The following is a 26695-nucleotide window of genomic DNA, read 5'->3' on the forward strand; positions in this document are numbered from 1 at the left end:
TTTGCACAGAGCAGCATGGATCTTCCTCTTCTGGGCTCCCTCTTTGTTGCTCCCGGTCCCTCCCTCCTGACGAATGCCCCCATAGGCCAGCAGCTTTCTATGGGGGCACCAGAGTCAGAGCTTCATGTATCCATTCAGACACTGTAATTATTATGGGGTGTTGGGGGCCCTGCTACACGCAAGGTTTTCTATCTTGATGCATAAATTGCATTAAGATGAACCTTTTGCCTTTACAACTCCTTTTTAATGGTAAACCTCTGTCCCCTTTTTACCAACTGCAACCAAATGTCACACCAAAACATGTGTAGGCAAGAGTTACCATAGAGTATTTGCTAATAATGGGTGTTGAATTCCATAAACGTACAGACTTGTATATTAGCGAGTTTTCTTCAGTTAAAGCCATAGATTGTCCGATTTGTTCTATACAGTCAGTTAATTTTATGCTCTATTAGTTACATCCTTAAATATGATGCATACACTTCATGTGTGGGATATATACATTGATTTATGTGCGCTATCTTTTTCTTAATGTCAGGTTGATGGCCTAAATTCTCTACATTCAGTGAAGTCTAGTCCTAATCGTTTCACTAAAACCAGCCAAGGTAGAAGTTGGAATACTGGGAATGGATCTCCCGATGCAATCTGCTTCTCGGTTGACAAACTTGGGCTGGTCGTCGTTGGATTCTGTGTCTATGGTGGAGGTGGAATCCACGAGTATGAACTGGAGGTCCTGGTAGATGATGTATGTTTCTTTAAATAGCTAAAAAAAAAAAATTTTTTTTTCTTTATCCAGTTATAGCTGTTTAACCCCTTCTCTAAATCTTAACATCAAAAAGCTAAGGATACAAGCTTCCGCCCCTTTAAAAGCAAGCAGTTGACATCTTGGGCAGCTGTTTTCTTTTGGCCAACTGGGATCCCACTGAGAGCCCGGGGTCTGGATCTGGAACTGATCATGTCACCACTCTGAGCCCTTCCCAGATCCATCTTGCCCCCAAGCCTTTGGCCACTGCCTGCAGAGAGCTAATTTTTTGTGGTGGTACATTGGCCAGAAGTAGTGATCTGTGAAGGTGTACATTGGTCAGGAGTAGTGCATTCTGAGAGGGGAGGGGGTGTGGATAGGGATAGAGTGGACACTTGGGACTGTAGTGGTTTGGAGAGAGGGAGACTAATTGGGGGGTGTTTGCACAGTCATTTTTTTTGTACACCCCACTTGACCAGTGGAGTGGAAGCTGAAAGAGGAAGGATCTCTACTGGAGGCAGAATACTTCTGGCAAAATTACTTGGCCATCCTCAAGAGAATGTGAAAGTGTAAACACAAAACTAACTTCGCTTTTCTATTAAGTATACCCCAAAGCATCCTTTTTTTACTGCAGTAGTTTAATAGAACACATCGACCTTGCAAACTGATTCTTGCAACATTGGAAACCAGAAGAAATACCAACCTTTTATTTTGCATAGAATTATGTAAATTGTTCTAAAAAAAAATTCTCCTGTTGATTACTTTTAGAGTGAGAATTCTGCTGAAGCAGGCCACTCTCATAGGTGGACGTCATTAGAGCTTGTCAAAGGCACTTACACAACTGATGATTCACCAAGCGATATTGCTGAAATTAGGCTGGACAAAGCTGTGCCTCTAAAGGTAAGATACTTCTTTTGCTGTCCTTTACTAAAACAAATGCATTTTAAGTGTCGTGTTCCCTGGTGTGAATAGACACACCCAGCATATGTATTTCAGAAAAAAAGCTATCGAAGTCTTAAAGGGGAGGTCCACCCAAAAAAAAAAAAAATTACATACAAAGACTCAAAAAAAAAAATAAATAAATTTCACTTTTTATTCACTTACCAGAAAGGGCTGTTGCTAGGCAGATCGTCCTAACCTGCCTCTTCCTATTCCACAGTGATCTTCTGTCTTCTCCTCCTCACGTTGTCTTTTGGTGAATGGGGCACGGTGTGTTGTGGGAACTGTGTGTGTCCCACAACACAGCGTGCTCCATTCACAAAGCACCGTGCAACTCGTGCATGCACAGTAGGAAACAGGCAGTGAAGCCGCAAGGCTCCACTGCCAGTTTCCCTTACTTTGAATGGCGGAGCCGAGGGACGGCTTGGCCTCGGACAGCCAACATCAGGGGCACCCTAGAAAAGTAAGTTCTTATTAAAAGTCAGCAGCTACAGTGTTTGTAGCTGCTGAATTTAAATTTTTTTTTTTTTATTCACTGGCCCACCACTTTAAGCCTCGTACATACGGTAAGATTGTTGGCAGGGGATTGTCTGTTGAGTTGTCCTAAAATCTTATTGGTACGCTCCTTTTGACAATTGTCCAACTTTCGGCCAACAAATGTTGGGTGACAGGCTGGTAAATTTTTGGCAGACAGCAGCTTGACATCTGATTTTCATATGGTCAGTACACAAATTCGTCACACAAGTCAAAAGTACAAACGTATGCTCGGAATCAATGCTCGTCAAACATGAAATTAGCAGATGGGGCCCAAGGGGTGGCACTCAAGAGCTGAAATTCCTCATAGCAAGTCACTACATTAGTGTTTGTGGCATGACAAATTGTGTACCGTTAGTATGTAAGACAAGATCCTGGCACAAACCCTTTTGACAAAAAAGACGCTCGGTTGGCCAACAATCACACCGTGTGTACAAGGCTTTAAGTGTTGAACATCAACAGATTTTTCTGTGTTTTTATTTAAAGTGTGTTTGAAGGGATGAAGTTTCCATGTATTGCTGAGATCTACAAACTTTTTTTTTTTTTTTTTTACATCTGATTAGTGATGATTATATTGTGGAGGGTGTTTGTAACTAATGCGCGCACACATTTGGGGCTATATATTGACACATACTAGTCTATACTGTGTTTAGGGGTGCATAATAATGGTATAAAAACACTAGTGTAAGTAGGTATTTGTTTAATGTAATAGGCCCCCAAAATCAGTTATAATTATCAAGGGAATACTGTCCACATTTGTTTGTTTCAGGAGAACACAAAGTATGCAGTGCGTTTGAGGAATTATGGAAGTCGCACAGCTAATGGGGATGGTGGAATGACCACTGTTCAGTGCCCTGATGGGGTGACCTTTACTTTCAGTTCCTGCAGTTTAAGCAGCAATGGTACAAACCAAACCAGAGGACAAATCCCTCAAGTATTATACTACAGGTTTGTTTTACTATGTGAAGTCCATATATGTGTTGTGTGCCCTATATTAAAGTTGAACGTCAGGCACATAAAAATGAATGCATTTATGTTACTAAAAACCTGTTAAACATATTGGAAACGTGGTTGAAATTCCTCAATTACACATTTTTAGCTTTCTGTAGTACCCTGTGTGACAACATTCTTGGAGAGGGAGGGGCAGCGTTCGGCCAGTTAAACATCTTGCATGCACATGCTAGCAGGAAGAGACCCCGCACAGCATCATCGAGGGTTTTTTTTTTTTTTTTTTGCTCCTTTGCTGTTTATTTAAAGGCTGGGGTAGAGAAGTGGCAAGACTATATTAACTGCAGTAGAAAGTGTCAACCTGGTTCTTCTCTAGTAAAGAGGTGTAAACCTTGGGACTGTCTACACAGAAATGACTATCCTATAGGTATTTCAACTATTTTCAAATTTTTAATTGGGTGAGAGTTAACGTCTCATGGTAACCACCATAATTGTACATTATAGGACATGGAGGATTTTTTATTTGACTACTAGGGTTGTGCTGCCAACTTCAGGTCACTGGCCAGAAAAGGGAAAAATCCCACCCTGGCATAACCACTCCCAACTCTGATAATCCTCTTTTAGCTAGTGACCTATAGATTTCTTCCTGAAGCTTTGCTTTCCCTAATTCCTAGTTTAGCTAATTCTAAACATCCCCATTGGAGAAGGTGAGCTTCATCCTGATTGGTTACTTAATGCTCTACAGGCCATGATGGTGAGGGGGAGCCAGAACCAGACCCCTGCATGCAAGGGTGGGGACAACCTCTAATGTTAATGGTCAGCACTGCATCCTGGGGGCACCAAACTTGTGGGTACTGTGTACCAGGTGACCTCACTAGCAGGGTGCTTTTACAGGTTCAGGGCTGTGATGCTCCTGGAGAAGAGTGGCGTCCCATAAGACCCTGTGGGGTGTGCCTACAGTGAGGGGTGAAGTTTGAGCATTTGGGCCCTGCAGATTATGGTCCTCCTTTATTTTTTATTTTTTTTATTCAGGGCTTCCTTGTTCCTCGGGCAATATAGGCTATGATTTTCATGTGGCAGCACTACACTGTCTTAGCATTTTTTATTTTTTTTTTTAAAGTGAACAGCATGGTGCCGGTGGGCGATGCAGCTTCACATTTGTTCACTTGCTGCTGGATCATTCCTGCCCAGTACATTAAGTGTTCCCAAACGTAACTCCTGCACAGCCTTGAACGTGTTCGGTTCTAGGACACACAAGTATTGGGGCACTTGGTTTTTGATGACTTACCACATAGGTGTTCTTTGTTGGGCTGCCACTTAGCTGAATGGCTGCCCTTCTGTATAACCCTTTCATGACTAAGCCTATTTTTTACATTTGGTGTTTACAAGTTAAAATCCATATCTTTTTTGCTAGAAAATTACTTGGAACCCCCAAACATTGTATGTGTGTGTATAAATAGATATAGATAGATATAGATAGATATTGTATGTGTGTGTGTGTATATATGTATGTATGTATGTATGTATGTATATATTGCTTTTAGCAGAGACTTGAGAATGAAACGGAGATTGTTTCAATTTTTTATGTCACACGGCATTTGCACAGCGGTGTTTTTAAATGCAATTTTTTTGGGAAAGGGGACATGAATAAAAAAAAAAGAAACAGTAAAATTAGCCCAATTTTCTTGCATAATGTGAAAGATAATGTTACACTGAGTAAATGGATACCAAACATGTCACCCTTTATAATTGCACGCACTCGTGGAATGACGACAAACTACGGTACCTAAAAATCTCAATAGGCGACGCTTTTTTTTTTTTCCAGTTACCAGGTTAGAGTTAGAGGAGGTCTAGTGCTAGAAGTATTGCTCTCGCTCTGATGATTGCGGCGATACCTCACATGAGTGATGTGAACACCGTTTACATATGCGGGGGCGACTTGCGTATGCGTTTTCGGGGGTTGCTTTAAAAATTAAAAAATATATTTTTTTAAAAAAAATTTTGATCACTTTTATTGCTGTCCCAAGGAATGTAAACATCCCTTGTGACAGTAATAAGTGGTGACAGGTACTCTTTATGGAGGGATTGGTGGTCTAAAAGACCCCCGATCCCTCCTTTACACTTCAAAGTATTCAGATCGCCGCTTTCAGGGATTCTGAATACTGTATATATTTATAAATCTGGCGCCATTGGCAGCCGAGTAAACCGGAAGTGACGTTATGACATTGCTTCCGTGTTTACAATTAGCAGACTAAATGGCTTCATTCCAGTCCCTCCCTAGCCGCCAGAGGCATCGGATTGTGCATCGGTGCTCCCGATTGAATGGGAGCCCCGGTAAGAGCGGCGGGAGGGGGGGGGGCCTCCTCCGGCATAACAGCTGAGCGGCTTTTAGCCGCATTGGTTATGGCTGGAAAGCCAATCGCCCACTCTAAAAATCAGTATTGGGATGATGCCTGCAGGTGCGGGCATTATCCTGGTATAACCCCCGGAAGCAGAGTACGCACATCTGCGTAAACTCGGCGGCAAGGGGTAAGTATTACAGACCTGTTGACCCTCAGCAAGCCATGGCATTGCACTGGCAGTAAGGTGTGTGAAAGGATGGAGTGGGCTCTGAAATCAGGTAGGGAGAACACCCTTTCACTGTATTGACTCCCGTAAGAGTAGATTGGCTCTGAATTGCTGTCCTTATCTCAGCCATTTTCAACCCAGGTGCCTTAAGGTTTCTTCGGAGGTGCCCCAAAATTGTGAAACTAAAAGGCAGGTTTCATCCACCCACCCGTATACAAAGTTATAGGTTTTCATTTGTAGACAATTACCACCTTCTTACTGCAAACTTCCTTTTGACCAATGACATCCATGTCAGCTGCCTGCATATCATCCTTGTTTGACCCTCCTTTGTGCCTCTCTATCAACTTTGGTGTCTCATTTGCTAAGTGATGGAGAAAAACTGAGGGAAAATAAGAAACCTTGGAATACTGGTCGGTACCAGTTTGCAAAATTGTATTTGCTTTGGAAGAATAAATCGCCTTTTAACGTATTGATGTTACTGCATTGTGTGACACTATTAGAATAGTTTTTGCATTTTTAGAATGGGGTTGCCTCTAGTCTGTCTAATTTTGGAGGGTGCCTTGAGATTGTCCATAATTTTAAAGATTGCCTTGACTGAAAAAAGGTTGAGAAACGCTGCCTTATCTGGTAATTTCACTGCATCGGCATCACAAATCTCTGGTCCCTTGGTGTAAAGAGAAATTCTCTGCAGCCACTTCTGGCCATGACTATCACGCAAGTGCTGGTGCTCTTCTTCGCCTCCTAAACTTTTTTGGGAGGATAATGCCTCTAATCATTCCCAGGCTGAGGAAGAGGTGAATACTCTGTAGACAAGTCTTCCCAAGAGGGAGGAAGTAGTGTATGCTGATTGGGCTCATCTGCAAAAGGTTTTTTTTATTTCCAATGTGGCTGCTGTTTTCTTGTATGTTATGAACAAATATTCTATTAAATCAGTTCTTCAGGCTTAAATTCTGACTTGAAGCATTTAACGGTCTTTCTTAAAGGACCTTTACTGGATTTTCCTTTTTCGGGGGTCTGTCTAAGATGGTATATATAGCTATGAGACCAGAAGCAGCAGATTTTTGGTAGCCCCATCAGATATGTCTAAACAGCCTGGTGTGGAGATTTTTATGGCTTAAAGTACCATTAAGGGGCCGATCCCAGCCCTGGCCGTTTTGTCTTAGAGACCCATAACATCTGATTCCTCTGTAAAAGCTTTTTTCCAGGGTGATCCATGGATTGTTCCACCTGTGTGAGCTGCTCTGTCCCTATGGAACCTTTAAAGGAAGGATTAGAACACCTGTGAAGTTTTTTTTGTTGTCTGCCCCATTCGGGAGATTCACCCTCTCCATTTGTCATGTTTACTGTTATCATTGAAAGTGAATGTGCAAGAAAATTCCCAGATCTTGGGTGGTCCCCAGAAAATTAAGAAGGGAATGTTTCAATGGGGACACTAGTTTTGGTGACCTTGGGAATCTGTTCACTTTGGAGGGTTTTTGTCTCACTTCTGATTTGGCTATGAGGCAAGAAGTGAAGGAAAGTCTCGCTAATAAAACAGATGCCAAAAAGACAATGCTTAATACCTTCAATTACTCTATTCAACATTGCTAAAAAAAGTTTCCTTTTTTAGTTGAGCTTCAATTTGGTTTTGTCTGTTTAGACTTTTGAGTGTCTCCATGAGATTCTCTTGTCCTAGATGCATAAGGTTGCCTTTTTGGTTGCCATTTCTTCATCTTGCGTTGCCTTAGAGTTGGCTGCACTCTCATCAAGGAACCTTTCCTGGTTCTTCATCAGGATAAAGTAGTATTGAGGCCTCAGCTCTCCCTTTTTCTTTCCTTTCCTTTCCTTCTCCTAAGGTGGTTTCTTCACTCCACCTGAATCGGGACATTTTGTTACCAACTTTTTCTTCCCAATTCTAAGCAACCTAAGGAGAAGGTAATTTACTCTTTGGATGTTTTAAGCTGTTTGAATTGATCTTAAAGTGGTTGTACTGTAAACCCTACCCTGTGAAATTAATGGCTTCAGGTGATCGAGATTAGGTAAATCCTCCTACATAAGCTGTACCTGTGTAATTACAGACATCTTTCCCCTACATTCAAAGTGCAGAATTTACACAGCATCTCTCAGCTCTGAATATGCAGGAAGTGGAGACCTGAAGTTAAATCAGTGAGGAGAGCTCTGCATTGATTGAAGGGAAGGAACACACCCCCCTGCACAAAGGTGCAGAGCTTAGACTGTCAATAAGACTGTGCCCTCCCATGTTACCATTTTTCTCCTGGTGTCAGGAAAACTTGTCAGAAGTGACTTACAGATGGCAGAGGGAGGAGACAGTGGACAGAAATTGGCGCTTTTGATTGAGACAAGTGTATACTATAGAGGGATATGCTATGTTAATTAGAGCTGCAACTAACGATTAATTTGTCTGTCGACTAATCTATCAATTCTTTTTTCGATTAGTCAACGACTATCCGATTATTTTTTTAATGAATCTAGTGTTTTTTTTTGATTAGCTAATTAATCCTTTGGATAACCTTACAAAAAATACATAAAGTAAGATAAAAGAATATAACTAGTACTATATATATATATATATATATATATATATATATATATATATATATATATATATATATATATATATATATATATATATATATATATATATATATATATATATATATATATATATATATATATATATATATATATATATAATATTGTGTGTGTGTTTTTTTTGTTATTTTTTTAAAACATTTTTTTATTATTGCAATTTTTTTTATCAGCCCTGTTGGGGGGGCCATGGTGAGATATCAAAGGTCTTAACAGACCTCTGACATCTCCCATTTGAGACAGGACAAGGGACTGGTGACAGAGATTCCCCAGTCCCTTTCTCTGCAGCCTCTGCTGCACTGATAATGAATGGAGAAAAGACAGTGGCTGCTCTCCATTAACTGAGACATCGTAATCACAGGCGGTTACAATGTTTCAGTTATGTGAATGGACAGTCAATGGTTACTGACTCTGTCCATTCAGAAAATGAAGGAGCCGGGTTTACCGGCTTCTACCTCCACTCTCCATCCTGAGATACGGAGGGGGAGAAGAGAGAGGGGGACAGCAGCACGGAGGGGGACACCGAGGAGAGAGGGGGACGGCAGGCACGGAGGGGGAAAAGAGAAGAGGGGGGGGGCGGCAGCACAGAGGAAGAGAAGAGAGGGGGACGGCAGCACGGAGGAAAACGGGAGATACGGAGCACTGTGACGCATCGACGCCCTGCACACACGTCAACGTATTTTTGTAGTCGACGTAATCGGTTACGTCGACTTGTCGTGGCAGCTCTAATGTTAATAATTTAATGTCTGAGGTTTACAACCACTTTTACGTCTACAACTTAATTTCAGTCTTGAGTCTGTTTTTCCTACCAGAGAGTGCTCTCAAGGGTCAGGGTGCCTTTCAAGCCACTATTTGGTGAATTTATCTGCTTATTTCTCAGGTGTTGGTATTAAGGTCATCAAACTCCTGTTCGTTTTTGTAAGGATGCTACCTGGTCTTCCCTTTACCAAGTTCTACTAAGTAGTTGCTTCTGCAGGCGCAGTTTTTTGGTGAAAGGTTCTGCAGGTGGCTTTGTAGTGGGGTTTTCACCTGTTTTTGCTTTTTAGCAGTGTTTGGCCTTGCGTTGCTCACCCCTTAAATTTAGGAACCTTGGGACCTCCCAACCAGTCATGAATAATGAAACCGCTCTGTGTACAATTAAGATTTTTCATTTGCCTGTAAAATCCTTTTCTTAGAGTGCATCACAGGTCATGGTGATCTCTTAAACCCTTTTGTCCTGTGATATACTTCAAGGAGGGATTTTACATGTAAACTAGGAAGCCTAATTTCTGTTATGCCATGTCATGTTTTAGGAGAGTCTCTTTTGCTGTCTATTTGAGTATGAGACTGAACGGGAAGTCATTATGGCTGCTGTTTGGCATAAATTTTTTTTTTCCCTCAATGCAAACATGGATGAGGTCTACTGCATTCGTTTTTGTTTTGTAGGAGTGAATACGATGGAGATCTTCAGTCACAGCTTTTGAGCAAAGCCAATGAAGAAGACAAAAACTGCAGCCGGGCCCTGTCAGTGGTAAATGCTGTAACCAGAGTTGCTAAAGACCTGCTACACAGAGCGCTTGCTGTTGATGGTGAGTATTTCCTTTTTATCTTTAGTGATTTGTGTGTGTATCACTAGATGTGTGTGTCAAGTCTTTTGACCTTCTCTACCACATACTGTATGTCTATAGTCTTGTTATAACATCAGTTCAATAAAAGTTAACACAATGCTTTTTTTTTATCCAGTCCTTTATTTAAAAAAAAAAAAAAAAAATTGGATTTAATTTATGTCAATGTGTTTGATCTTTCTAGCTGATGACATTCCAGAACTACTTAGTTCTTCCAGCCTATTTTCTATGCTGCTTCCCCTACTAATTGCTTACATTGGACCAGTAGCAGCTGCTATCCCAAAGGTAAGAGCCAGTCTTTTTGTACAAAAGTTGAAATCAAAATCAAGATTATTCCATGCATACAGTATAAAATGTAACTATATGCAAATGATGAGAAGGTGCTGTGCGTTTACACAGAAATGGTGTTACTACATAGTGTTTTTTTATTTATTATTTTTTTTTAGTTTTTTTTTGGGGGGGGGGGTATTTTGCTACCTACAGGTTATTGGACACTAGCAAATTCAGAAGTTGGCCAACTATAGCCCCTCCCTTTCCTATCATGCTCCAGTCTTTTTGCTAGTGACTTAAAGTAGTTTTAAACAGATTTCTTTCTTAATGCATTCTGTGCATTAGGATCAAAACCTTTGTGTAGTAGCTCCACTCATAGCCAGCTGCTGGCTGTGGGGGGACACTCAGCAGGAAGGAGGGTCCCAAGAAGAGGAGGATCTGAGCTGCTCTGTGCAAAATCCGCTGCACAGAGCTAGTAATTATAACATGTTTGTTATTTTTAAGCAAAAAAGACTTTAGTATCACTTTGATGGTAAACCACAGCTTAAAAAAAAAATCCCCTGCAAGGCAATGTCATAATGTGCTAGTATGCAACGTCAAGATACCTGGTGTCCTGGGTGAGTGAGCCAGAGTGCTTTATAGGTTCAGGGCTGCAGTACTCCCACTGAGGGGGCGAAGACTGTCTGGATCAGGCATGTTACCCTGGATCATGCTTGGCATTCTTCCGCTTGTCTGCATTGTAGGAGCTGTATATCATCGTCCTGAGCCCTGCTGCAGTTAAGGGCTTTGCCCGATAAGGGAGCCTGGTGCAGGCTTGGTGCTAGTGCCCGGGTTGTGTCCTTGCAGAGGTTAACACAGGAGCTGCAGGCATTATGTTTTAATGGTTACAGGCTGGTGTTAATTTTGGCAGCAAATTTCAATTTAGTTTTAGTCTTCTGACTAAAATTGCATTTTAGTTTTAGTCCCATTTTAGTCTTCTGAAATAGTTTGATTTATTTGACTAAATCGCTAAGTACATTTTAGTCGACTAAAATGTCCGATGTTTTAGTCGGCTAAAATGGAATAGGTGTAATTAAATTGTAATGCATTAATTAACATTTCTCTACAATTTCTAAACTCATTTTATACTGCTGGAGTGTAAAATCGAATTTTATTTATTATGGCATTGGGGTATGAACATGCACTACAGACCATTGTTAATTTTGAAGTCAAATTTCAATTTAGTTTTAGTCTTGCCTAAAATGTCATTTTAGTTTTAGTCTTATTTTAGTCATCGCAGTTGTGTTAGTCATATTTTAGTTGACTAAAATGTATTAGTCGACCAAATTAACGCTGTTACAGGCTGATAGTGGGAATGGGGCCCTGCAAGGTTTTTGACCCTGGTTTTGCTGCACTGCATGTGTGCACGCCTTCTCAGCCATCATGGCATCTTCTAGTCACACCACTGCTACAATCCTTGCTAAACAATCATCCACAAGCTCCCGGTTGCCTTTACAGTGATAAGGTCAAGATGGTCGCTGCTGCAGTTGGTCTGTTAGTGTCCCATGTGGGGACTGTGTAGACGCACTTGACGCTATGATGGATCATCACCGCAGATCATCTTTCTTTTTTTTTTCTTTTTTTTTTTTTTTTACACTAAATTTGGGCTTTAACATCTCATTACCCCAAGCATGTCTAGTAATTTTTGCCCATTCAGCCAAAAAGTTATTTGGACAGAGGGACTGAATTTGGTTGGGAAGACCTGGTTCACAATCGGTGGTTCAGTAGTTGCGGTTAACACTTTTTGCAGAACACTCTTAATTCTTCCAGACTAAACATGTCTTTATGGACCTGGCTTTTTGCATAATTATGCTATAACAGAAAAAGGCCTTCCCAAAACTGTTGCTAAGTTTGGAAGCATACAATTGTCTGAGGTAATTTGTTATATTGTAGGTGTGATTTATTGCAATGCTTAGCAATTTCTTAGCATGTTTAAACCTATTTATTTTCTTTTATCACAGGCTGCTGTTGAAGTTTTTGGTCTTGTGCAGCAGTTACTCCCATCAGTCGCCATTTTGAACCAAAAATATGCCCCACCCCTCTTTAATCCAAACCAATCAACTGACAGCACAACCGGCAATCAGCCTGAGCAGCTCTCTGCGTGTACTACCTCCAGTCACTATGCGGTTGTGGAAAGTGAGCACCCGTATAAGGCAGCCAGTGTGATGCAATTTAAGGTATAAGTTTGCTTCTATATATCATTGATGAAGCTTAAAACATATCTTTTGGGGGCTCTTTCAATTTTGTAACACTCCTTTACAATAAAAATGTAAGTTGGTTTTTATTAACCACCTCCCGCAAATGGATGTACTTGTACATCCTAGGGTTTCAGTGGTTTTACCAGGATCATGGCTGCAGCAATAAAGTTGATTCAAAAATAATTGAAAATGATTTAAAAAATTAAGTGCGGTTTACAAATGACACCAAGTATTTAAAAAAAAAAAACACTGAAACTGCACTACTACCACCCCAGCTTTATTTTACTTCAACCTCCCTATATGTTCTAGTTATTATTCATAAGAGACTGTCTTTCCCACAACCTTGAGCTCCGTAATATCCTTGGTGTTTATGCTGGCACTCCCCCGGTTTTGGTTGCCCCCTGGCAACCAAAACCTCATCAGGCTGAGACTCCCAAGGCTCACTTTGCATACAAGGGGTGGGAACTTTTGTACCTCCTTACCTGTTGCACCAGATTTAGAACTATGTGCAACATTGATCCTCGGGGGTCTTTGGAGATCCCGCACATACTGAATGTCTTACTGGTGCTTGAGTTTGTCCAATTTATCTGGTCATCTCCACATCACTGGATGTCACTGTGTTCAACTCTTTCTTTTCCATGTCCCTGTGTTCAGCAGTAGTCTTCCACGCTTCCCTCCCCTGCTTCTAGATTGATAAGGCGTTTAAAGACCCTGTGCTTGCTCAACAATATACTCTGCCATAAGCTTTTCACCCTTGCCAACATCTACCTAACAAATCTGGGCCTAAATTATTTTTTCCTGACCATGTCCAAACTAGAACAGCTTGCACAGAACTATCATATTGTGCAGAGTGGGTGTGAGTTTAAGTATGTTTTTGACTCAAGCATGGAGACCTCCTTGGGTAAAGCCCATTTTTCCCTACCATCTATTACTGTAGTACATAAACTACCGTATATACTCGAGTATAAGCCGAGATTTTCAGCCCCTTTTTTGAGGCTGAAAGTGCCCCCCTCGGCTTATACTCGAGTCACCGCCGTCTGTCTACCCGATCAGCGTGTCGAGCAGACAGACGGCGGCCATTCCACTGTTCAAAAGCCGCGCCTCCGTCTGTGATAGGCGGAACACTCAATTTCCCAGCAGTCAGTGGTCCGCCTATCGCGGACATCCGCTCATCCTCATACTACGGATGAGGATGAGAGGATGTCCGTGATAGGTGGAACGCAGACTGCTGGGAAATTGAGTGTTCCTCCTATCACAGACGGAGGCGCGGCTTTTGAACAGTGGAATGGCCGCCGTCTGTCAGACGAGAAGAGGTGCGGCGATCCTGGCATGGCCGCCGTATGTGCAGAAGCACACAGGCTCGGGACGCAGGTAGGCTGGGCACACAGGGCTGGACGGGCACACAGGGCTGGACGGGCACACAGGGCTTAGGGGCCTCGGCTTATATTCGGATCGACCTATACTCGAGTATATACGGTACTTCATTCTCTACAACAAACAGAGGTTCGGGGCATACTTCACCCTACAGGGAAAGACTTTACCCCATATGTCTTACAGTAGAATAGACAATTTCTATATCTCCCATTCTTTACTAAGTTGGCAGCCCCCCCCCCCCCCCCCCCCGCATTGGCATAAAGTTGTGGTCTGATCGTTGCCCACTGTTTCCAATCCTATATGTTCTGCATACTCCAAAACCATATTCTGCTTGGAAACTGAATTCATTTCTACTCTGACACTGTAGTCCAAGAAGCGCACCACTCTGATTAGGGACTTCAATATCACCCACTCTGCAGACTCCACTCCTTTCCCAATCCAGTGGGATTCTCTCCTAGAGCTTAACGGATTGCATTAAGTCAGCATATCTCTCCCCACTCTCGGTCACAAATATGGAGTCTCTGGCCACCCCCTTCACCTTACAGGCGCTCATACCTGCCATGCACTCGATACCTTCAGGGAAGAGCCCTAGTCAAGCTGAAGAGATGCACATCACCATTATTCCCAAGAAGTGTAAGGATCCTGCCCTATGTGCCAGCTATTGGGCAATTATTTTATGAATCTGAACCTAAAAATCTTCCCCAAACTCAGAGCAGAACGTCTCAAACATTTTATTCTGCCCTTGATTTATTTGGACCAGGTAGGTTTTGTACCCCACCAAGAGGTGAGTGACAACACCATCAGGGTCCTTATTCTGATGGCCCATGCTAAACCTTCCCGCTCACCCCTGTCTTTCAGTAGATGTTGAGATGCTACTTACCCAGATAAGCCTACCCACCAGGCTTCGTAAAAATTCTAGCACTATACTAAATTCCCTCTGCAAAAGCTTGAGTAAACTGTGTTCTAGATTTTTTGGATGGACACAAGTATGTCCACCTGGCTCAGGGTGGACTTGCGAACTGAGCGATCCGTTCTTAGATCGCTCAGTTGCATCCACTTAGGCGAGTATGTATACTTAACTTTGTTTTTAAAAAAAAAACATAAAAAAATAAATAAATAAATAAACCCTACAACCACCATGTGTTATTTTTCTTCCTCCACTGCCTTTACTTTCACAAAATATATACTGTTTGGGCAATCTAATTGTCTAGTAAGGGGGAAAAAAATGCTGATTTTTTTACATGCATGTGAAGTATCAGGATTTTGCTTGGGGACCAAGTTGTTATTTGGCAAATCTAAATAGCCTATGTTTTCCTTGATATGCTTGTTTACAGAATAAAAAAAGTGCTACTGTTTTTGGTAAGGTTTACATTACATCAATACCTTTTTGTCTGCTTTTAAGGTATCTTTCCCTGAATGTGTGCGGTGGATATCTGTGGAATTTGACCCTCAGTGTGGCACTGCTCAGCCTGAAGATGTTTTGCGTCTGTTGATCCCAGGCCGGAATGCGCATATCTCAGGTTTTGGACCAAAGCTTCCTATTCATGAAAGCCTTAGCTCCTGGGTTGAGCTCAAGAAATTTTCTGGCTCTTCTGGGTGGCCAACTGCTGTCTTAATATTACCAGGTAATCATTCTTGATGCTTCTTTAATGGTTTTGACAAGTATAGCCATAGATCAGTTGCTGGCCTAAATTTTTTTTTATGTTGATGTCAAATGTCAGTTATCCATTGTTCTGGTACACAAAGTTGATACGACTCCCTTTAAAACCTAGTTGTGTACCTGTATTATAGACTTTTTTTTTTTTTTTTTTTTTCCTAGGCGAGTATCTCTGTGAGCGCATAACACAGATGCACTCATAGAAAAAAAAAATTGAAAAAAAAACATTTATTGCAAGCATATTGCAATAAATGGTCGGTTTGTAAGCCTACAAAGAAGTATAGAAATACTGTTAAAGGGTGCTTTCTTTTATATTAAGTATGCAGTTGCTTTTTGGGGTTTGGATATACAGAATGAGCAGATCTGTTATTAACTTTAATTCATCACAATCTAGAAATGTATAGCCATTTTTGAGGTCAGTAGGGCTTACATTGGAGTTCTGTGTGCTGTAAGCGAAGTTGACAGTGACCTGTCGCTGAATTTTGAAAGTTTAACTTGACGTCCCAGACTCCAGTCCTAATGATATAGAACTGGGGTCGGCAACCTGTTGATCACGGCCAGGTGACAAGTGAATTGCTTCTCTGCATTGCCAACCCTGAATTAAACTGCTCCTCTCCAGTGGCATACTGGACAGACCAGGGTGATAAGTCCGGAGCAGAGAAAGAGCCGGGTAGGTGGATCGCGGAAGGGGAGAACTAAGCAGGTAGTAAGGAGAGCCTGGTGGGGGGATCGGGCAAGGAGGAGAACTACCTCTCTTACTGAAGGAGCAAGTGTGGGCTCAATAGCCCTGGCCGCAGCAGCCCTGCTGTGCTACTTCAGTGAGAGAGATAGCTTGGTGTCCCCCAGGACTGGACTTCTCACTCTGAGCTGAGTGGTCTGTTCTTGCAGTTCTGTACCCTGGGGGATGGGAGGCAAGAAATGAGGGGGTTTTCTGTATTGAGGCACCTGAACTGAGAAGGGGAGTCTGTTCTGGGGGTTTTCTGTGTTGCTGGTTGCTCTGTGCTGAACAGGGAGTCTGTCCTGAGGCAGTAGGCTGGGGGAGGGGGGGTAAGGGATGTCAGGGGAGATCTCTATTGTGAGGAATATGGTTGGGGAGTAAATTGCACAGAGCAGTGCAATTTGGTAGTGATTTGTAAAGTGATCTGTGCATTAGGGCTTGTTCACACTAGTGGTTGGGGGACAGTAAAACCCCTCAGCTGAGCTGCATTTTTACCACCTCCCAACCACTCTTCCTGCTGCTGCACAGGCAGTGGTAGAGGTACACACACTGATTGCGTTACTTTGTTTTGTTGCCACAGAGAGAATTCTAAGTCTTTTTTTTTTATTATTTTTTTTTGGGGGCTTGCTAGTAAATGTAATTTTCCATGAATAAATAAAGCACATCCTAGATATTTTTTCCTACCCTGATCTAGGATATGCCCCTTGTAGTTTTGTCTTCTGGTAAACCTTGATGTAGGTCTATTTTTGTGGGTAATATAACTGCTGATGCCAAATATTCATTTTTTTTTTTTTAATTATTCTTTGCAGGCAATGAGGCAATGTTTTCACTTGAAACTGCATCAGACTATGTCAAAGATGAGAAGGCCAGCTTTTATGGGTTCAAGTGTTTTGCCATCGGATATGAATTTACCCAAGGACTTGATGAGGTTAGTGTTCTTTACAATTTCAGCAGTATATATTGTAAAAAGTATATAATAGTCTTGGGCAGAAATATCCTTTACCTGGTAAAATTACAGTTGGTTAAAATATGGTGCACATTTGTTGGCCCTACAGTTTACATTCTTTACCATTTGCACGTTGTTTTGCATATGCTGTAAGAGACCCGGTTCACAACTCGCGATTTGGGATTGCGGGCAGAATTGCAGCAGAACACGTGGGTGGCATGCCATGCCATTTTGCTGCGACTTTAATGAAGCAAACCATGATTTAAAAAAATCGCATGAGGCTTGTCCCCAGAGAGGAGCAGCAGCTTCATTTTTAGCCAACAAAGGAGCATAGGGCAGCCAAATCGGGTAAATGGACTGGCCCTATGCGACACGTAAAACCGAATTAGAACCTCTTTGGAAATTGCATAGTGGAAATGCTCTGAACAGGGCCAGAGAGGTGCGTGTGTGGGTTTTTTTTTTTTTTTTTATATATATTTTTTTTTTTTTTCAGTTGTGGAGCTTCTAAGAAAGTATCTAGTGATCAGTTGTCTTTCTGGAAGATTGATCCTTTTCCAAACCACTTGAGGCAGTAGGGATTGCATGTTTATATAGAGTAAAATAAACTATAATGAATTGGAGCATTATGACTTTTGTAAAATAATTTCTCAAGTGTGTACTTTATTGCTCTAGAAGAAATTATCTTTTTCATTTATGGAGGGAAATTGGAGTTCACATACTTGTCAGGTTACACTGCCACCTTCACGAAGGATAAACAGGATAAACCTGCCTATTTCCAGACAGTCTTCTTTTTGATTTCTTTGAAGTCATTGTAGAAGAGATTGTCAATCAAGATTCCTTACTACACTGCTGCTTGAGCTGGTCTCTTAATGGCCGCTATCTGGATTGGCCTTTCCTTAGATTGAATTTTTGGAGTGCCGTATTCAGGCCCGACTGGATGTTGAAGGGACGTGGAGTTTTGCTTGTGGTGCTCTCCAGACCTTCAGGTACTAGTAAAATCTAGCCTCAGAGCACTTTCCCTGTTTTTGAAGACTCTGCTTGATGCCTTTTCCAACTTTCCACTATTGCTGTTTTTACAGCATAAAGGCATGGAGGGCTAATGTAATCCCCTGATTGGGGTGGTACATGCTCCATGCTGCCTTTCCTGCCATTCAGTGTTGGAGAAGCATCCTAATGCTGCTCTTGCTTTGAAAAGGAACCACCTGTAACTTTTTCTCTTGTATTCCTATGGTTTGCCTTTAGTATTCCGTTCTTCTGCTCGTCTGACCATCAGCCACCAGCTGCCTGTGTTTGTGAGTACCTGGAGCCTTGCCTCACACTTGGTCATAGTTAAATTACTGGCTCACAGTTCTGCTATTACAGGTGGCCCCAGCCCACATGCTCATAGGTTATGGAGGTATTTACTCTACCCAGTGAGGGCACTGATGGAGCCATCCGGTCATTGGATTCCAGATTGCAGACAACAGGTGAGGCAGAGTCCCCTACCATGCTGTCAGGGGCCTCTGCTGTGATCACATAACTTTTGAGTTTAAATGCACCCATATTTTCTCAGATACAGAGTACAGAAGTTCCAAGTGTGCTCCAGTTCCTTCTGCAGAATCGGTTTCTGTTTTCCCTTTGGCTGTAGAACAGATCACATTACTGGTCAATAGGGTCCATCCCTGACTCAGATTCTGAGTCCTACAGTCGCTTGTCCTCATCCCCCGAATTACAAGAGGTTGTTTCAGCTATTGAGGTAGTAAACCAAAGCCTACATTTGGCAGATCGGCCAGCTGTCTTCAGCCTTGGGTCTTTCAGAGCTTCAGCTGCATGCATCTTTTATTGCATCTGCTATTTGGAGTAGCTCAACTCTAAGCACCCAGCATTGGGTCACACTAGAGTGTTTGAAATGATTCCCTTTGAAAGAGAAATTGGTAAATGGCAGTCTTTATCCACTATGGACCTGACAATAATCCACCCTTGCAAGAAATCCACTACACCTGCAGATGGCATACCTTTAGAGATTCTATTGGCCAGCAGCTAAAATCTCACCTTTTGGAATCTGTTTTCCCTCTGTCAAACCATGGCAGAATAAGGTTAGATCTTTTCATCTGCCAGGGTAGACTTAGTACTAGAATGCGTGAAACGGATATCTGAGGCTTTATGCTATGCTTTTAGTTATGATTACTTGTTAGAAGCACCTAAACTTGTGACCTGCATGGGGTTATTGTCCATACAAATGTGCAGAGCACTCTGATTAAGGTGCTGAACCACTGATGGCATTCCGAAGAGCATTTGACTCTACCTTTTAAAGGTCATGGTCTTTGTGGGCCTACTCTTGATACCATCATCAAGGGTTCCATGGTAGGCCAAAGCATACATCTGCTTTGGCATATGAGCTCCATGGAAGGGTCAGCTGAATCCCCATCATCTACTAATTTAGTAAGCATTGCGGGAGAAGAGTCTGACTCTCTGCCCGCAATTCTAGCAGTCAGAAATCCGCTAAGTCTGCAGGCAAACTAAATGAATCAAGGCGCACCCCTACTTCATTAAAGGATGTTCACCTTTTTGGGCAGATTTCATAATAAATTGAAGTGTTTTCCAATGACATTCCTGACCCAGCCCTCCCAATGTGCTTTTCTCTCACTTACCTAATTCACATGATATTTAGAATCCCGTCAGTCTTGTATCTTTTGAATGGATTTTCAGATTACATCACTTCCTGTAGCTTGTAGCATCATTCACTTCCTGTTAGGTCATCTCCCGGGAGCAATCACTTCCTTGTTGCATCGCAGAAGAGGGCCTGTAGTACAAGGGCCTGCCTGATTGGCTACAATTTGAATGGATTGTTCAGGTGTATCTTTCTATGCCATAGTAGTTGTAAATCTAAAGGAAATTGTACAATCAGATTGCATAGTGTAATGGCATCTTTATACATGCATATATATACTTTATACATAGGAGGGAGATACTCAGTCGTGAGGCCTCATTCACATCTCCATCTAACAAAAACATTCCTGCATGCGTTTTTGTTTTTCACTCATTACACATAGGGCAGCCCTTGAATAGACTGCCCTATGTGCAGCATTCGCTCCAGAACTATTTTTAGAGCATCACATGGTGCAGTTTTCAGTGTGTTTGCCACACTTGGGGAGCCTTTAACATGTGATGACAACACAAACACGATACGCATTTGCAGGATTTATGAAACACATAGCAAAGCGCACATTTTCTGTGCAGTTTGCCATGTGTTTGGAAACGCACAGATGTGAATGGAGCCTCGTTGTTGTGAAAATGCACCAATTTCACTTTCAGGCCCCATTCACACCTAGAGTAGTGGGAGTGCATGTTTTTTGGCTCGCTTTTACAGCGACACATAGGGCAGCCAGTCAATTACAATTGACTGTGCTCTACCTGGCAAAGTAGCTCATAGGACAATTTTTGTAAATTTGTTACTGCATTTGTCACCTGATTTTTTTCTGTGGCAAAATGTGTTTTTCTTCTGTGTTTGGTGTTCTATTAACAATTAATGACACTGAAAGCGCAACTAGTAAAGTTGGGTGTATAAATGTGCTCTTATGTAGCTCTTTACAATATCCTTTTAGATTTACCAAAACAATATAATAGGAAGAGACACAATCAATCCAATCACTCTGTATCCAATCAGGCAGGCTCTTGCATTACATCAGGGATGTCTGTGGGCTGCATGCGACCTCAGGGAATTTGGTGTGCACCCTGAGCCTGTCCAAAGGGACGCTGGGGTAGTCGGGCAAATTCACACATGGAGGAATGCCGGGGCTGCTGTGAAAACGTAGTAGTTAGTTGAAGGTCTGCTAATGAGGGAACCTAGTAAACTTTCCTGGGTCATACTGTCTGGTCTTACCTGTGCTACTGCACAGACTAATGCGCTATCCCCTTGGATTTCTCTCACCTCCTGGCCCCCTTTCTACAAATGGTGTCAGCTCTGCCTCTTGAGCTGTGCTGTGTCTGGCTACCACTCTCCCCCTCAGGATAATTCGCTTACCCCAGAACAAGGCCTCGTGGTGTCTGTTATACCACACCATTCTCCCTCACCAGAGGGACCCTGTCTGAGTTACTAGGTCCAATGGGACCAGCTTTGACTGTCTCACTTGGTTAGGGATCTGAATCCTTGGTGCCAGCCATGCACACCTGATACGTCGGAGCCTTGGCTGTTGTGTTTGACCTAGTGCGTTTTTTATTTTATTTATTTTCTGGGACAGTTGGATGACCCACGTAAAGTGTAGGCCTAATGTATCCCAGTGGAAAACCTCCCTCAAGGGTTTGTCTGTAGGATTCAGCTGGATCTCACCTTTTCAGGTTTCACAGCTGAAACAAATCTGTTCTCTCTAGTAGAGGGCAATTACCCTAGTTCCTTTCAGAGACTACTTTTTTTTTTTTTTTTTCTTCTGTATTTTGGGCGCTTTCTCCACAACAAGGGTTTAGTTAGTGAGCAGTCTAAAATGTCTGCCCCCTATAGACCAGATAGTCTCTGTATGCATTCAGCCTCGCCTCCAGGTGGCTAGTAAAGTTTGCTCCACACATCCTGGTGGTTGCTCCCAAGCTGTCGTCTGATCTTCCAGAACAGGAGGTTCCCTCTACTTTATTGGATCCTGCATCAGACTTTGTTGGACACAATGAAGGTACTGCTGTGCCTTCACCATGACGAAATGAGTCCTTCTGCATCAAGGAAAGCATCTCTGTTCTTGAGCTGGACCGATACCTTGAGACTGTCTCTCACCCATTTTTAAGTTGAAAATTGGGCAAATTGCTTAATGTTGTTGAAAGAATTGAAAGTTAATACACTCTGCTGTCAGAATACCATATTGTAGCAGAAAAGACCCCTGCATCCAAACCGCTTGTTGATGTGGGGATTTGTGAGGTGGTGTGTTTTGTGTGTTTGTTTTTTTTTTTTTTTTTTTTTTTTTTTTTTTTTTGTTCAACCCCATGGTTGAATGGGGAAAAAAGTGTACACCCAGCTTTAGCATTTGACTGTTCTGTCTATGCACTAGTGCATAGACTATGGAATAATCATATTACATATTACCTTATTACATTACATTTTTATCAGTTTGCTTTTAAATAACTTTATTCTTCAAATCTGTTTTTAGGGCATTATCCAGCTGGAGAAAGAACTTGCCAACCTAGGAAGCATATGTGCTGCTGCTTTAATGAAGAAAGATTTGGCTCTCCCTATTGGTAATACAATATATTTGAGCTATTCTATAAAATTGATCCTGTTAGTTGCCGTTCCTTATTTGTTCGTCATTAGCTAGACAAGTCAGCTTCTGTGTCCAGCCTGCTAACTGCTCAGTTATTTTAAAATAGAATGTTTTTCAGGCTAATAAAGGTGCTGGGCACCTTTCCCTTTTTACTGTTGGCCAGGACTATAAAGGGTTAAAAAAATGACTAACTTTAAGTTACCATTTGTTCAGAAGGGCCAGAAGAATGAACACACACACTCCCCCCCCCCCAAAAGTGGAACCTCCGCTTTAAACACTCCTCGCCCTCCTTACCTGCCACATTTGACACAGATTTTTTTGGGGGGGGGGGGGGGGTGGCTACCTAGTTCTGACAGGTACTTTCTGCCCTGCTTCCGTCGGCTAGGCGTCCCCTCCGTCTCTGCAATCTTCTGGGACACATCACAGGTGAATGAAGATTGCCTGGCCAGTAGCCTCCCTGGCGATATTCCCGAGTCTGGCTTGGGGTGAGATTTCAGTACCAAAAGCGGTAACCTCGGGATCGCATAGCAGGATACATGTAGAGGTTACTTACCTTGTCCCCTGGATCCTGCGATGTCTCCCCGCTGTGATCTGCGAGCCGCCGTGTCTCGCTCAATCTGTCACAGTGCCAAGCTCCATTCCCTGCGAGCGTTGCGACGCATGGCAATGGAGTTCGGCACCAAATTCAAAAAGTAAAAAACACAGTATAGATACAGTAGTGTAATCTTAGATTATGGTACTGTATCGAATAACTACACATCCCCTTTTGTCCCTAGTAGTTTGTCCAGTATATTATAAATGCTATTCTTTCTGTCTCCAAACTGGAGATTGTCCGTAGCAACCAAAACATGACATTTTATGTCAAAAGTGCTTTTAGACCAGCTAGAAAACAGTGCTAATAAATTACAATCACTTGCAGAAGTGAGCAATAGTGATTTTTGGGGAAATTCATCATCAAACACTAAAAGTAATGATGGCGACAATTCTGCAACTGAGTAAGTTTCTGTGTTTTTGATTACATAGTTGAATAATTTTCATTTAGTTAAAAAATATATATATATAATGTGTGTGTATATATGTATGTGTGTGTATATATGTGTGTGTGTGTGTGTGTATATATGTGTATATATGTGTGTGTGTGTGTATATATATATATATATATATATATATATATATATATATATATATATATATATATATATATATATATATTATAAATTTGTATTTCTAACTTTATCATACCCAGAATGGGGATGTCTACTAGACTCTTCTTTGGATGGATTTATGTGCGTTATTTCTAAGAATTACAGGCAAACAATATAAAACTCCAAATTTTCATGCAAAATAATGGTACTGCTAAAATCTGAAATAATCATACCGCCAGGGAGGTCATTAGCGCAGCACAACATGTGCGTTATGCACCCAGCTGTGAAGGCACATGCTGTCACATCTGGGTGCCCACAATTGCAATGATGGTGTGGGGGAGAGGAGCTAGGCTTTAGGTGGTCGCCTCGCTGGACTGTGGGACAGGTGAGTGTGTGTTAAGTCAGCAGCTACACTTTTTGTAGCTCTTGACTTTTAATATACTTACAAATGAGTGCAACTCTGCTTTAAAAAAAACATTTACTGAGTAGTCAATAATGTGATTCGGCCATTTTTGTTATGAATAATTAGTAGTTTTCGTTGGAATGATTTTTAGCTTGCAGTACATTTGGAAGAGCAGAGCTGGACATAAATGTTTAAAGGATCCAACGGTGGTTGTACTATCAGATTATATGCAAGGGGCATATTTGATCGCAAACAAATTGAAGATATTGTTAGACCCTCCTATTGCAATGTTTGGTAGCTCTGAATGAGTTTGTATGGAATTTGACATTTAATTATGAGTTCTGTGGCCTTAAGACTTATGATGTCTAACTCAATAGAGGAGCAACTTAACCATTCTCTTTTTCAGGTAGTGAATTGGAAGAAGATTTGGAGATTGTTGAAGAGGCTGCTTTGCAGGTAAACGACAACCAATACTGCATGGATGATCTGCTAGAAATTATGGCTTTGGTTTAATGCATCTCTAATCAAATGGCCCACTTGTTTCAGCATTGTAGGTCGATAATAGTCTAAAGGCTCACTTTCGAAACATTTGGCTGTAATCTAACGAGACCTCGTTAGCTAGTGAGGTTTTTTTCTCCTCCAGTTGATTTCTCCATGGTCCTAAATGCATTTAAAATATAAATAAGGGCACTGGCAAAATTAAAAGTAGTGCAAATGTTGAGATTTTGCTTCTGGAGAAGCTTTAGCACCCATCAAAATTGAAATTAGTTTTGAGATGGAATTTCCATTTAAAATGGTTAGAGTTGTGTAAATATGTAGGTTAAATCTGTGTCGGCTAATGACTCTTTTAAAGAAGGCCTGTAATAGGGTAGTATGGGGACTGCTGTTGCTAACCTTGCGTTTTGACGATGCAAAGTCCCTGGTGGTCATGCTGGTACACCAGCTTAGTTTATTTTATAGATCACTGACACAGAGCAAGTGTGTGTGTAGAAAGTTCTAATTTTATCTTCGTACTTTGGGGTTCTGGCCTGGGAAAAGTATTGAAGCCTGATAAAGCCAGGCAAATGGCATTTTTAGCTGATAATCAGCAACAGTGGTCCTTATTATCCTAATGGGATAGACCCAGAAGGCCTTTGTAGATTGACTAACTTAAATGAGCCGCTTCAAAAATTCTTTACCTCAAAGGTTACATGATTGGAATTGTGGTGGCTCATCCCTAATCTTTCACTGTACATACTCATTTAAAGGATGTGATTTACACAGACTGAACTCGCATTAAGTGTTCGTTCACTTATACAATTTGAACAGTACCGCTTGCAAAGTGAGTTCACTAAGAAATGAGGCATACGTGCGGTGGATCCGGCAGCTTTTTATTTCAGCAAAGACCCTCAAAGTCCCAGTGTATGGGGTCCCGGTCATTAAAGGTATTGTAAAGTCAGAAGGTTTTTATCTTAATGCATTGTATTAAGATAAAAAGCCTTCTGTGTGCAACAGACCCCCTAACACTTACCCAAGGTCCTTCTGTCCAGTGATGTCCGCAAGTGTCAGTAATCTGAGATTCTCCTTCCTGATTGGCTGAGAGACCGCAGCGGTGCTACTGGCTCCCACTGCTGTCAGCTAGCCAATCGGGAGGGAGAGGGGTGGAGCTGGCTTGGGTTCCCCCATAGCAAGCTGCTTGCTCTGGTGGCCCTCAACTGGAGGGAGGGGCCCGGGGCACCAAAGAAGGACCCGAGGAGATGTGGGGCTGCTCTGTGCAAATCCACTGAAACAGGGCAGGCAAGTATACCATGTTTGTAAAGCGTTTGTTATAAGGGGGGGTCCAAAAAATCACTTTAAGGATGCTTTGGTCAATCGTCTGGTAGTTATTTCTGAAGCCTCTTTTGCTGTCGTAGAAGTTGCCTAACAATGTGCAGCTGCTGTTGTGGGAGTGCCAAATCCTCAAGATTTGGGCCAATCAGAAGATTCTTACACACAGAGATGCCAAATCGGGCAGATACCTGGATGATTTTCCCTGTGCCTTTATTTTTTATAATATTTGTTTATTTTTATTTTTTGGATGCTTTTATAGACACTATTCAACTTTCTTGCTTGAGTGGCTTGTCAAAAAACAAAAAAAAAAAACGGTAATTTGTTTACCTTTTCAAGGGAAACACTTTTTTTTTATTCTTCTCGGAATAATTACATCAAAAAGCTTACAGGATAAAAGTACCCTGTTGCCTCTTAAAAAGAAGTCAAAGCCAATAAAATCCCAACATGCACCATCGACGCCCTTAACCAAATTGTCTCACATTCATACCAATTATGGAAACTACACAACAAAAAATCCAACCTTGTATCTAGATCTCCACCTCACGCCTCTTTTGTAGGTGAACCAAAATTTTCACAAAACACTGAGGTGGGTGACATATTTTTTAAAAAAAAAAAAAAATTTATTAAGACTTTTATAACAGACAACACTTATAACAGTGCTTACAGGATGAGTCATCGATTGACATAAAGGTATGCATTGCAACACGGCATTTCAACATTCTACAATTGTAAGGGTATGTCACTGGTAGCCCCAACTCAACTGGCATATTATGTTCGATTCCCCTGTTTGAACTCACAAGAGAATAAAAAACCCCTTAAAACCCTGGGGGGGAGAGAGAACAGAGTCCCGTCCGCAGCCCAGCTCATCTCCTCCATTTAGGCTGTTTTGGGGTCAGCCAACCAAGAGTGCCAGACCTTATCGTATTTCTTTGGACAGCCCCAGTGTAAAGTAGGTATCTTTGTATGGAGGACGACTGTTGTTCACCAAGCATTTCC

The 26695-nt window shown here is 41.8% G+C and overlaps 1 protein-coding gene across 16 annotated transcripts in view; it reads left to right on the forward strand.

Annotated features, from left to right (window-relative positions):
* Positions 1-26695, forward strand: part of MYCBP2 (MYC binding protein 2) — a 399577-nt gene that overhangs the window by 224495 nt on the left and 148387 nt on the right. For all 16 annotated transcript variants that reach the window (XM_077483080.1, XM_077483077.1, XM_077483078.1 and 13 more), the window contains 10 exons: positions 536-742; positions 1508-1639; positions 2982-3160; positions 9743-9885; positions 10106-10206; positions 12192-12407; positions 15205-15427; positions 16987-17105; positions 22232-22319; positions 24297-24346. In XM_077483080.1, coding sequence (XP_077339206.1) covers positions 536-742; positions 1508-1639; positions 2982-3160; positions 9743-9885; positions 10106-10206; positions 12192-12407; positions 15205-15427; positions 16987-17105; positions 22232-22319; positions 24297-24346 — 1458 coding nt within the window. The remainder of the gene's footprint in view (positions 1-535; positions 743-1507; positions 1640-2981; positions 3161-9742; positions 9886-10105; positions 10207-12191; positions 12408-15204; positions 15428-16986; positions 17106-22231; positions 22320-24296; positions 24347-26695) is intronic.

The sequence above is a fragment of the Lithobates pipiens genome, unplaced genomic scaffold (genome assembly GCF_037356315.1).
Source record: "Lithobates pipiens isolate NorthernLeopardFrog02 unplaced genomic scaffold, aLitPip1_a1.2 Scaffold_16, whole genome shotgun sequence".
NCBI classification, from domain to species: domain Eukaryota; kingdom Metazoa; phylum Chordata; class Amphibia; order Anura; family Ranidae; genus Lithobates; species Lithobates pipiens.